Source organism: Palaemon carinicauda, chromosome 17, assembly GCF_036898095.1.
Source record: "Palaemon carinicauda isolate YSFRI2023 chromosome 17, ASM3689809v2, whole genome shotgun sequence".
In the NCBI taxonomy this organism is placed as follows: domain Eukaryota; kingdom Metazoa; phylum Arthropoda; class Malacostraca; order Decapoda; family Palaemonidae; genus Palaemon; species Palaemon carinicauda.
In genome coordinates this window covers 63,346,418-63,359,814 of record NC_090741.1, presented here as the reverse complement: position 1 = coordinate 63,359,814, position 13,397 = coordinate 63,346,418, and the positions used below count along the sequence as shown (strand labels likewise).

General features: G+C 44.6%; 1 protein-coding gene across 4 annotated transcripts in view; it reads right to left on the bottom strand.

Moving 5' to 3' along the window:
* The window catches only part of LOC137656824 (NFX1-type zinc finger-containing protein 1-like), an 80,447-nt gene that overhangs the window by 17,851 nt on the left and 49,199 nt on the right, over window positions 1-13,397 (bottom strand). For all 4 annotated transcript variants that reach the window (XM_068391144.1, XM_068391141.1, XM_068391142.1 and 1 more), the window contains exons 9-12: window positions 11,464-11,653; window positions 9,843-9,999; window positions 2,733-2,844; window positions 1,366-1,583 (exon numbers count right to left, since the gene is read on the bottom strand). In XM_068391144.1, coding sequence (XP_068247245.1) covers window positions 1,366-1,583; window positions 2,733-2,844; window positions 9,843-9,999; window positions 11,464-11,653 — 677 coding nt within the window. The remainder of the gene's footprint in view (window positions 1-1,365; window positions 1,584-2,732; window positions 2,845-9,842; window positions 10,000-11,463; window positions 11,654-13,397) is intronic.

Sequence of the window (13,397 nt, the reverse complement as noted above, 5' to 3'; positions counted from 1 at the left end):
TAGGGTGACTAGAGTACTGAGAGCAAGAACCCGTCATCAATGACACCTACATTAGTCTGGGCGAGGCTAGAGGAGTTACACCAGGCAACAAAGCAGGAACGTAGAATGGGTTACACCAACCTTTCAAGCATCACAGAGATGTAAGACGTCGAGGTGCATTATCAGCGAGTAGGGAGACTTTGTAAAGGTCCTCGGGACCTTCCTGAGGGAGGAGTTTAATAAGGGCAGCTGCTACATCCTCCTAACAGAGCTGTGATCATGCTCAGTCTTGTTTGAGACTGAGTAGGGCCTACTGCTAGTAAGAACATGAACTCTTAAACATCAGATTGAAAATCCTTCCAGTTTATGTTTTGGTACACCACTGCTCATCCCACAAAAGTGGAGACAAATCTGTCAAATTCTTGAGAGAGACTGGGCCATACCAACGGTCCTGTGCTATTATGATTTCTTCCAAGCAAAGAGTGCAAAGGTTTTCCTGCACGCTGGTGCACAGCAGGAAAGAGAGGTTTTTCCCTGATAGGAATTAAGTCCAAAGCAGAGGTCCTGAAGTCCTGGCCTAACAGACCGCAGAGCACTTTGCACGCCGGCAAGGGGCGGGAACTGTAAACAGCCTCCATAACCCAATGTCGTCTTTCTCAATGCACTGAGGAGCAATGCTCTGAGAAGCTGGAACGAGCCATCGACGGACCATGCACTTGTTTCCTAAACACCAGAAAGGGCGACCACTCAGGTGTGGAAGGTTACTCGCAGGTAAGAGGGACGCTCAACACCGGGCGGGGAAGCTTGGTGCTTTACACGCTGCGGGACTCCAGCGCAATGAGTGAACTCGGGCTGAGGGCACGCAGCGTAACCACCATGCTTAGAAGACTGACCGTGATTAACTTCTAGGCTCACCTCAAAAGGCTACCCTGACTGGTAACTCTCAAGAGCAACCATCTGTAACTCCTCTTGTTCGTACTCTGGATTTGCATGGACAAAGGGCGAGAGAGTAGAAGCAGAGATAGCTGCAGTTGAGGGCACTGTGAGCAGATATGACCTCTGCAAGCAGTACAAAGGGCATGAATATCTGTCTGCACTGCCAACATGAGGGTGCTGCAAAGCCTCCTTCAAAGTCTGGAAAAACTCCCATTTTAGCAATCCTCCAAAGATCATAAACACACTTGAAAAGAAAGAGCTTGAATTTAAGAGTGACTTTTTATCAGTTTTATGGACAGTTTCAGCTTTTGCCAAAATATACTGTATATATCTAGAGTAAAGAGTGAAATGGTTTGTATTAGGTTTTGGAACTACTATTAATTCAATAATTATAATAATAATAATATGAGAGTAAAATTTGAGATTAAAATGACGATATACAATACTTGCCTTGCATCTTCTTCGTCTTCAGACCCAAACAATATTTCTGTGAGTGCATCTTTATCGCAGATGCGACAAAGAGGAGGGCAAGGATCCCCACAGTATCCAACACACGGATGACCACATTCTAATGTTTTGGTACATGGTAGCTCGCAAAGCTTCCCTGAACACATTTTACCACAGACATTTCTACATTTCTGATGTTGACAAGCCCTTTGGCAGCTCTCCTGTTAAATATAAATTTTATGAAAAAGTCTAGTTAGTTTATTATTCATTCAGGATTTTGAATTACTTTTACCTAAAAATTTAAGACTGATACTTTTGTCATAAACAAGTGTTCTAATTTAAAACTGCTATTCATTAATTATTTTAAACAGTGTTTCTAGTTCCTAGTAAACCATAGACAAGGATACTAAATGTTTCTATACTGAACTACTGTGATTTGCAATATAGATAAAGTACAGCAGTCTCTCAACAACCACAACATAATTTGTGAAATGTACACTTGTAGAAAGAAAATGGTACCAAAATGTAGATAATGCACTCTAAAACTTTAATGGCATTTCAGTAATTGGTACAGTGAATTTCCTGGATTGATGAAAACATGAAAACATCTAAAATAGAACAGATATGTAGAAGTGACAATCCTCTAACAAAACCAATCTGAAGAGGAAAAAAAGTGTCCAAAGGCAGGAAAACAACTATGAAAATTTCAAGATTGAGATGTATTAGGTCGAAGACCAGTACTGTAAATACATAAGTGGTAGGGCAAAGCCTTGCAGAAAGGCCAAAGAAACTAGAAAATGTTGACAGATGGGAGTTCATGGAAACAAGAGTACATACAAGATAGATAGGAGTAGAGGAGTTCATTTCACATATTAGAGTTCAGAGAAACGGAGTACATACAAGATAGATAGGGGTGGAGGAGTTCATTTCACATCTAATATAAGAAAGGAAACAGCAGTCAAATTTGTTCATAATTACAAAGGGTATTCGTAATTAAAGACAATTACAAAACAATGAATTTAGCAACATTTAATAACATGTTAACATTATAATCCCGGTAACGACCACTTTAAGGATGTTATTTATATAAAATTACTCGAGAAATTAATTAAAATAGTTAAGTTACCTTAAGCCCCAAAAATAATTACTACTGGAATTTTGCTCAGCTGTTTACAAACTGATCACAAATGAAGCATATGATTGACTAGTACCTGAGGATCCTGGTACCATAAGTGTATATCTACTACTAGAACTGTGTGCAGTTTTTTTTTTCATACAAAAAACTACCGTATCTGTGCCACTTGAAGATCATGAATGTGGAATGTATTTGAGTGATAGGCTTATGAAAAAAAAAAAATATTTTAACCTACCTGACACGGATTACAAGGGTCCCCGCATTTCTTAGAGCAGCGGCTATGAGAGCACTTCATTGGACATGGTGCTTGACACGGAGGACAGGCACTACTACAATCTGCTTTGCAACTGGAAAATAAATAGACCTCTACAGTATATATAAAAGGGAGGTAGCAAGTGGAATAAAAAATATTTCCTGGCTGAAATCAACCAAAATCAACAATTTGAAATAAGAATTCTAACCATGAATCTCAGATAATTTAAGAACTTCTAAGAGTGGAGAAACATTCAATATTATTTTTCCTATGATTCCTACAAATGTAATGAAATGAACACCTAACTGTACTTCTTTTTAAATAAACTTCCGGTTAATTCTAAAAGACAGAGTTCTGCTGGATCAGTCAAAATATAACTAGTCTTCACAGGCTCCTTATACAATTGAAAATACAAGACTAAAAATCAAAATTTTTAATAATTTTTATTTTTCCTAACATACTTACCAAGAACTACTTTCTTAGGAGTTACCTGTAATCTCCTCTCAACCGACCAGAGTTTTGTGTAGTATACCCTACCTCCGTTTTCTATGGAGGACTAACCCAGGAGTAAGGAGAACGTGCCCTGAGGGTAGACCTGAGCTAGGTCGGCGTTAGCATGGGTCCCGCTAGTCAGTAAGTTCCTCGGATGGTGCAAAAAGTCCCTGCAAGGGCAGAAAGGCACTCGGGGAAGGTAGGGAGGGCCATTACCCGAAAGTAGTTCTCGGTAAGTATGTTAGGAAAAATAAAAATTACTTAAAATTTTTGATTTGTTCCAGCACAGATACTTACCTGGAACTACTTTCTTAGGAGACTTACACTTTAGGAGGTGGGAGTGTCTTCCTGACCTTTAGACCCAGCTAAGCGGACGACAAGTAACCTAGATATGAACTAGGCTCTATAAAATAAAAACTGGGAAAGGGACGGTAGGGCAAACTACACAAACAGCTCACGTTAGTGTCTAAGTACTTACCCTTTAAAAAAATTTCGGATGCTGAGTCCAGTGACAAAGTTGCAGAGACGTGTTCTTCATTGGTTACATGTGTGTGGTTATCTCCGGTAGGGATAGGAAAACGGGGATTAGGGTGAAAAGGAACGAACCTGTCTCTCCTGGTTTTGCTATCCACGATTGCACCTGGGGCTTTACCGTTAAATCGCTTGGAGCGCGGAGATGACTGTCCCAATGGAAAACCCGTCCAAAGACCTCCTTGAGTAATCCTTGAGATAATGGGCAGTAAAGGTCAACTGGTTCGACCAGGTGCCCGCCCGAAGGATCTGGCCCACTGCCATGTTCTTCTCAAAGGCTAAGGAAGTGCTTAGTCCTCTAATGTCATGGGGCCTAGGAGTAACTGGCAGGGCCATTCCCTCCTCCTTATAGGACCTGGCAATAACTTGTCTCAACCACAAGGATATGGTATTCTTCGATACCTGCTTCTTCGTAACACCTGTGGAGACGAAAAGACTCTTGATACTCGGCCGGAGATGTGCAGTCCTCTCAAGGTACTTCCTAATGGCACGGACAGGGCACAACCTCAAATCCTCTGGATTCCCAGTCTTAGGAATGGCTGGCAGTGAGAACCCCTTGAACTTAGAATCCCAGACTGCTGGATTCTGGGTTTTTGCCACGAAAGAAGGGACGAACTTGAGGGAGATTTCTCTCCACCCCTTCGAATGAGAGACGTCGTAAGACAGCCCATGGATCTCTCCTACTCTTTTCGCAGAGGCCAAGGCCAACAAAAAGACCGTCTTGAGAGTGAGATCCCTGTCTACAATATCTTTCAACGGTTCGAACGGGGGGCTACTTAACACCTTCAGAACCCTAGCCAAGTCCCACTGAGGCACCCTAACAGTTTGAGGAGGGCAGGTCTGTTCAAAGCTCCTGATAAGCATAGAAATGTGTCTAGAGGAGCCCAAGCCCAGGTCGGTGCCCTTCAGAAGGAAGACTTAACCCAAGGCTGCACGTACTCCTTTTATAGCTGGGATTGACATCCCTGCCTCGTCTCTGAGATATACTAGAAAGTCTGCGATGTCTGGGACTGAGGCTTTGAGGGGCTTGATGTTCTTTGAAGCACACCACTTCGTAAAAGAGGCCCATTTCGCTTGGTAGACCGCTGCCGACGACCTTCTCAGATAAAGCGACATCTTCTTAGCAGTTCCTGACGAATATCCTTCCTTCCTCAGGAGTCGCTCGATAGTCTCCAGGCGTGAAGGCGTAGAGACTGTGGGTTGTCGTGGAACCTGAGAAAGTGTGGTTGTTGTAGAAGATCTGGCCTGTCGGGGAGTGGCCATGGAGGAAGGCATGACAGGTCTTTTAGATCCGCGAACCACTCTCTCCGGCCACCAGGGCGCTACCAAAGTCATCCTTAAGCTTCGGGCCGCCCTTACTCTGTTGAGCACTTGCCTGATCAACGTGAAGGGGGGAAAAGCGTACACGTCTAGGTTGTCCCATTTGTGCTGAAAGGCATCCTCCAAGGCTGCCTTTGGGTCTGGGACAGGAGAACAAAACACGGGGAGTTGTGCGTTCAGTCTGGTTGCAAAGAGGTCCATCATTGGGGAACCCCACCGTTGAATGATGAGCCTGGCTACTTCTGGGAGGAGGGACCACTCTGTTCCCACTATCTGACCCATCCTGCTAAGACCGTCGGCTAGGACGTTCTTCTTCCCGGGGATGAACCTTGCCAATAACACTATCTGGTTCGCCTCCGCCCAATCCAGGATCTCTAGGGCGAGATCGCACAACTCCCTTGACTTGAGGCCTACTTGCTTCTTTACGTACGCGACTACTGTGGCGTTGTCGCACATTAACGCCACAGTGTTTCCCCTTAGTAGTTCGATGAACTGCAGACAAGCTTTTTGGACTGCCTTCAACTCTAGGACATTGATGTGTAGGCCTTTCTCCACGTCCGTCCAGGTTCCTCTCGCCGTCTCGTTGAGGAGATGTGCTCCCCATCCCTCGTTGGAGGCGTCTGTGAATAGGAGCATCTCAGGAGGCTCGGTCGCGAAGGGCATCCCCTTGAGCGTATTCGACCGGCACTGGGTTGTCCCGAAAGGAAAGGCAGAAGGATCTTTATTAGATTGCTTACCCGTTCCTCTGACGGAAAGGCCTTCACTAGTCGGGAATCCAGTGTCATCCCCAAGTAGGTCATCCTGGTGGAGGGAGACAGGTTCGATTATTCTGGGTTGATCATGATACCCAGATCCTTGCAAAATTGAAGAAGCTTTATACCTTGCTCCTTCAAAACGTCCTCTGAGGAGGAAAGGAGCAACCAGTCGTCCAGGTACCGGATGAGGCGAATACCCCGCTCGTGAGCCCACACCGAGACTGTCGTGAATACCTGGGGAGCAGTTGACAACCCGAAGCAGAGGGTCTTGAATTGCAGGATCTGGGCACCCCATTTCACTCGGAGAAACTTTCGGCTTGAGGGGTGGACCGGGATTTGAAAGTATGCGTCCTTGAGATCTATGGTCATCATGTAGTCTTTCTCCCTCAAGGACTGCAAGACCGACTTCAGAGTGTCCATTTTGAAATCCGTCTTGCAAACAAACTTGTTGAGAGCTGACAGGTCTATCACCGGTCTCCATCCCCCCGTCGCCTTTTCTACCAGGAATAGTCGGCTGTAGAAACCTGGTCCCGGGTGTAGGACCTCTTCCATGGCGCCCTTCTCCAACATAGTGGACACTTCTTGAAGGGCCGCCCTCTTCAACAGGTCCTTGGGTGCCAGCCACTCCGTCAGGCTGGCCGGAATCAAAGGTGGAGGTTCTGTTAAGAACGGGAGCCTGTACCCCTCCTTCAGTACGGATACTGTCCAGGGTTCCGCTCCGTGAGCCCTCCATGCTTGCCAATGTCGTCTGAGGCATCCCCCAACCTGAGGCTTGGGCAGGAGTAGGGGGCCTCCCACTCTACCTCCTCCTGGAGGAGCGGCCTGAACGGCCTCTCCTGGAAGCCGAATACCCTGTTCTAAAAGAGGCAGACGCTGCTGGAGCTCCTCTACGGGGGGGCTGTGGCGCTGAAGCCCACGAGGAAGAAGGGGCTTCTCTCCTCGTCAGGCTAGGAGGGGCCTGAGAAGTAGAGGGCCCGTCTGATGCTGACCTCTTGTAGGGGGGCCTCCTTACCGGTTGAGGTCTGGGAGCGCCCACTTCCTTCCGTTTAGCTACCTTCTCCATTATCTCCTCTAGCTGTTTCAAGGGGAACAAGGAGTCACCCCACACAGGAAGGCTCCTCATGGCCCTCGCCTCCCTGTCCGGGATCTTCCGGGAAAGCTTCGCCAGGATAGCATCCCTCTTGCGCAGAATCCAGTTCGCTGAAAGGGCAAGGGACTGATATGTAAGGAACTAAAGAGTCTTGCCCCCGGAGATGATAAGCTTCTTCAGTAGGTTCTGTTGCTCCGGGTCTGTCAAGTCATAGGTGGCTTGTACCCCTACTAGCGTGGAGGCCCACCAGTCCAACCAAGAGGAGACGTGCACCAAGTCTTTCGACATCTCCATCATCGCTGCCTCCGACTGCAAAAAGCAAATCAGGGCCGAGGAGGCTCTGTCTTCCGGGGCACCCTGTCCCAGAACTTCTAGGGAAGGCTCCACTTTGCAGGCTCCCGGCCGCTGTCCTTCTGGCACATAGAACCTACTCTGGGACCTGAGTCCCTGTAGCAACTTCGAGGAGCTCTGTGTTTTGGGAGCTTCGGCATTGCCTGCCACAACTTTATCAACATGAGCCCGTCCCAGGACTAGATCTCTGGCCACAGGCAGGGCCAGGGAGGTTTTCTGCTGGACGGGTGCCTCCATCAACCGACTCAGGCTGGACCTCCAGAAGTCCTCGTCGGTTGGAACAGGTTCCTCAATCCGATGATGCCTTCGTATCAGGCCTATTACTTTCCGATACACCGAGTCCTCGGTCGGGAAACCTTCTCTGCTGTCAGCAGTACCTTCCGCCTGATCCCGAGGAGCCGGGTCACCGGGCACTCCTACCGGGCGCTTCGGCTCTGGATCAACAGGCACTCCCCTGCGGTGGTAGCGGTCTGCCCCGACGGGAACCTCCGCACCAGGGTTGGGGGCCAGGACGGGCATCGCCGTGCCGGCGAGGACTACCGTCCGTGTAATCTCTGGAGGACGAGGACGCGGATCCCGTGGGCTGACCCGACGGAGGGAACCGTTCCTTTAAGTCCAAGGGCCGAGCCAGCTGTGCTGACTCGCCCTGGCTGCCCGTACGGAAGCACGGCTCGCCCCGCTAGGCGGGGTGAGCCGGGAGCTTCGCGGACTTACGCCTGCCTGAAGAGGCCTTCTCGCATTGCTCCCTGCGAGGGTCATATCTGCGGCTGGAAGATGGCCTTCGCGGCGAATAATCCCTGGACCGTCGGTCAGGGGAACACTGCAAATCACTTCTACGGGGAACGAAGACCCAATCACCATCGGGGGACCTACTCTTCCTGTACTTCCTCCTTGGAGACCGGGACCGTTTTCTACTGAATCTCGAGCAGGACCTTGAGCGGGAACGCCTGCTCCTGGACCGCTCCCTCCGTCGCCGGCGCCTCCTCCTCGCTTCACCTTCTGAAGAGATCGAAGAACCACCATCTGAAGAGCCTGACGATACTGTACACCCCGATCGACGGGCGGGAGCGGGGGCTACGGAGGGCTTCGCGACCTGCTGAGTTCCAGAGGTCGAGGGTTGTAGGAAAGAATCCAGAACCGTCGTCAGAGGAGCTGGAAAAGAGGTTGGACGCACTACACTAGGGAACCAGGTATCCAGGCCCTCTTCCATCCGCATTGGGGACCTACCTGGCGTTTTAGGGAGCCTCCACCCGAAGTGCTCACTTACCGTAGAGTCCAACTTCTGGGCGTCACCAGCTGCTGAAGTACCTGAAACACAGGCCCACGAAGCGGGCGAAGAAACAGGCACAACATTACTACTCCACAAGGGGTCGTCGGAGGAGACGTGCCCCCCAAGCACAAGGGCAGTCTCTCCAGAACCCCCAGACACAGCACTATCAGGCTCCCCACTAGCCTGAGAAGTGCCAGCAACCCCCATTTCATACACATTAGACTCCTGGGGAAGGGCCCTCGGCCCTCTCCCCGCAACGGACTTACCTCGTCCCCTACTCTGGGTAGGGGAAGGCGAGACAGAAGCCCCGTCGGACCGTCCACTGGGCGACGGTAACGGCGAAGAGATGCTAGACTTCCTGGGCGAACGTTTCGACGACTTCTTCTTTTTAGTGCCATAACGCACCCACTGGATCTCATTCCAGCTAACACACTCATCGCACGTATCCGACGGCGAGCACACACTGCCTCTACAGGAAGAGCAAAGGGAATGAGGGTCCACTTCGGGCTTGGAAAGGAACGCTCCACACGACTTTCCGGCTCTAGGCCCAGGACAACGGCGGATCTGCTCCATCGCACACAACCACAAGACACAGGAACGAAGGGAATAATCAAGGAATTCACTTGGAAAACACAAGGAATAAGCACAGAGATACCACGCGGTAACCACGTGGGACACACGAGTCGGGACACAAAGGGTCGTAAGAGAATGAGAGCGGCGTGATGGTATCACGACGCGACCAGAGAACTTACTGACTAGCGGGACCCAAGCTAATGCCAACCTAGCTCAGGTCTACCCTCAGGGCACGTTCTCCTTACTCCTGGGTTAGTCCTCCATAGAAAACGGAGGTAGGGTATACTACACAAAACTCTGGTCGGTTGAGAGGAGATTACAGGTAACTCCTAAGAAAGTAGTTCGAGGTAGGTATCTGTGTTGGAACAAACGTTCTTTAAATACGATCAAAACTAGTCTAATAAGCCATCTGAATAAAAGGGGAAGAGATCAGGGACCGATAAACCTTAGTGAAATAAATTTCAATAACATAATTCTCCACTTTGGATTTACAGTATACCACAAAAAAGAACAATCTGCAATTACTTACTTAAAAATGAAATTTACAGCTGAATAAGAAAATTTCCTGCATTCTGATTACCGGTAATTGTTTTAATGATATAATTGAAACTTAAATCAAGAAAAAAAAATTTTCTCATCTGAGGTGACCACGTAAGTCATACTCATAGATGAGTTACAAAACTATAACTGGTAAACTGTACTATACTTACATATGACCACAAACTAGTGGCCTCTCACATTTTTCCTTGCATGCTACATGAAGACGACCTTGTAAGCATGTTCCACATTGTCCTTTGCATCGGTGTTCACAATCTAACATAGCACCACATGGCTCAGAACAGTAAATCGAATAATTTGCATCAGTACCTGGAAAACATGATTTCAATTTTTATCATCTAAAATCTTTCTTATATAGTACATAATCTTTTTTAAATAGACATACTGTATATTAATCAATTTGGATTTAAATTAATGGAATGGGGCTACAGATATAGCCCAGCACCAAGGACTGCGAGCCTGAGCCATCCATCCCTCTAGTAAAACTAGGGCAAAACCATAGTTACACTGAGGTAAAAGTTAGAAGAGGTGGAAAATATGGAAGAAAGGAAGTGGGAACAGAGGTAAAGTAGATGGATACAAGGCAAGTGTAGGTGGAAGCCTAAGGAATGCCACAAAGACCCTTCCAATTATGTTTAAAACACAAAGGTTAATCTCATATTTTTCTATTTAAATGTAGAAATTTTGTGAGAAATTATGTCTATGAAAGAATTTTTCACTTCTCAAGCAAGTTTCCCCAACTTGGTACAGTATTATATCTGAGATTGTATAACCCAGAACTTGAAGTTTGATGATTGAACAAGGTTTTTCAACCTTTCCCAAAAAATAAAACAAAAATACATAAATGGGTCACGACGTTTAGCCAAGGAGTAAGACGAATCAAAGACAAAGGTAGCTGATACAAGTTAATCATCGATCTGTTAAAAGTATTGTTAATTTCCTTTATTTTAATCTTTTTAGTGATAAGCTAAAAGGAAGATTTTGAAAACCACTATAGAACTAAGAAAGGAGATAATGTAACTGAAAAGGCAGAAAGGTGTCTTTGTGACTGACATTTCCCAACAGTCTGCTTAAGTAGGAAAAAATACTAAAGAGAAGACTGAAGGAAAATAAAAAAAAAAAAAGTAGGGGTAAGGATTTTAACAGATAAATTGTAAGAGACCAAAGGAAAGGGCAGAAAGCAGCATATTACAGCATGAGCTGAACACCTGCTACAACATGAACTTTTATTGTCAAAAAAAAAGAAAAAAAAAAAAAGAAAGGAAATCTCATGATTCCTGAGTGACACAGGACAGACTAAATGTTCAATATGAAAAATTCAACCTCGTTGAAGAATAAAACATCCCATTTTCACATGTACTAAAAATATAGATGTCAAAGTTTGGCTACAAGGGAATAGGAGTGTACTGCAATAAAGTGTAGTACAGTAGTGAAAATAGGAATAACATTACTTAAGATAAAAAAATTACATTCAAAATCATTAAATAAGTCAACATCTGCAGGCTGAAGCTTTCAACGAAATATAACTTGGTAAGAGACCGGAGTTATTTCACGGAAGGCATCTCTCAATCTGTTACAGATCAATACTGTACAAACATCAATTACCAAAAACAACCTTTTTTTTTCATAGAAATTGGTAAAGCAATGGTTTGTGCTTCATTTGCATGCAATGATTTGCAATTAATACAAATAAAATATTTTGTATTTAAGGCTAAATATTGGGAAGCTAATTTTCCCCTTAATAAACCATCAGACACTTTCCCTTCTCCTCACCTGTCTTGGAAAGATGGCATGGTAACTTAATAACATGACCTCTGGGACATTTATAGTTTGATGGGACACGAACTGTACACTGGGTAGTGCAAGGGTCCTTGCAGCGTGCTTGGCATTTATGCCCACAGGGTAAATCCAAAATGCATCTTCCATTGCAGTTCGACTTCTCTGCTGGTTTACTGCACTCAACCTACATATAGTAAAGAAAATATTATTAAGATTTTGAAGCACAGTTAATAAGTTTGGACAAATTTTGAAATACTAATTTGCAAAGAACTATTGGCAGTAAATTATTTACTAAAATACAACTAAGCTAATTCTCATAAAATATTGACAAATTTGGAGATAAATAGTATTTTTCCTAACTAAACAAACCAGAACTTTACTTAGGTTTGTATTTGTACTGGAACAAAGACAAATTTGGCCTCCTTTAGTCACTTATTAATACAGTATGTGCTACTGGTAGTGTGCAGTTTAGTTTCATTGTGTGTATGTGTACTGAATGTAAATATCCTGATTTGTAACAAAGTTGAATTAGTAGAACTTCAAAAGGTTCAAAGTTGCAACAAATGTTTTTATGTTGAACGGGCTGACATAAGTCTTTTTATAGTAGTTTTGATGTTGTTACTGTTTTTAGAATGATTTATTGTGAATTTGTTCTCATCATTTATTTACTTCCTTATTTCCTTTCCTCACTGGGCTATTTTTCCCTGTTGGAGCTCTTGAGCTTATAGCATCTTGCTTTTCCAACTAGGGTTGTAGCTTGGCTAGTAATAATAATAATAATAATAATAATAAAATATATGAAACAGTGCTGTATTATAAGTAACTTGAAATAAAACAAAAACATTTAAATACAAACCTTATTTAAGATTCATTACAAATTCTAGACAACCTATACCAGAATAACAATTAGAAAAACAGATGACAGTTGGTTGACAAATATAAAATTTTATGGAGGAAAGAACCTCACTTTACCTTTGAGTCAAGGTTTGCTAACAGAAGCAATTGGTGTTAGGAGAACAGATGCCACATACAAATGATGACCATGTAAAAAGGAAAAAAAAATTACTATAAAAAATTGCTTATTGTACTAAACCAAACTTAATGTCTGTATGGTTTAAGAGAGAGGATAAAACTGCTGAGGAAAACCATTCAAAATCCCTTGATTGAAATAAAGGGTAAAATTAAGACTCAGGATTCAAGATTAGAAAAACAACAATGTTCTGAAAGGTGGGGAACCATAGATCTAGTGGTTAAAACCCTATTCATGTTGTAAGGGGAGAAGTAAACCTGAAGTTTTAAAAGATATGCAACACATACATATGGAAATAATCATATCAGTACATTTTTATCATTACTAGCAGGATGCTATAAGACCAAAGGGTCATTCAGGGAAAATAGCTAATAAAGGAAACGAAACAAGGACAGATAGAATAGTGCCCCCGAATGTACCCAAAAGCAAGAGAACTCGAACCGAAGACGGTGAAAGACCATGGTACAGTGGCTATGGCACTACCCAAGACTAGCTTAAGAGCCTCTTCTACACTTACAAAGTGGAAAGTAGCCACTGAAGTTACTGAATTACAGTAGAATCGTTACACCTTGAGCCAAGAGGAACTTTTCAATTATCTTAGTGTTGTCAGGCATATGAGGATAGAGGAATGTGTGTAAGGGATAGGCCAGACTATTCATTGTACAAGTATGCAAAGGAAAACTGAGCTATAACCAGAGAGGGAACTATCTGACCAGTTAAAGGACCCAATAATAAATAAGGGAATGGAGGAAAACACTGTTGTTGCACTTCAGAATATTTGAAAGAGGTAGAACTGCAAGGCACAAGAAAAGAAGCAAGAACAAAGGTAAAGTAGAAGGATAAAAGATTGGTGTAGCATTGGGCTGAAGAGATGCTGCAAAGATTATTCATTGATATT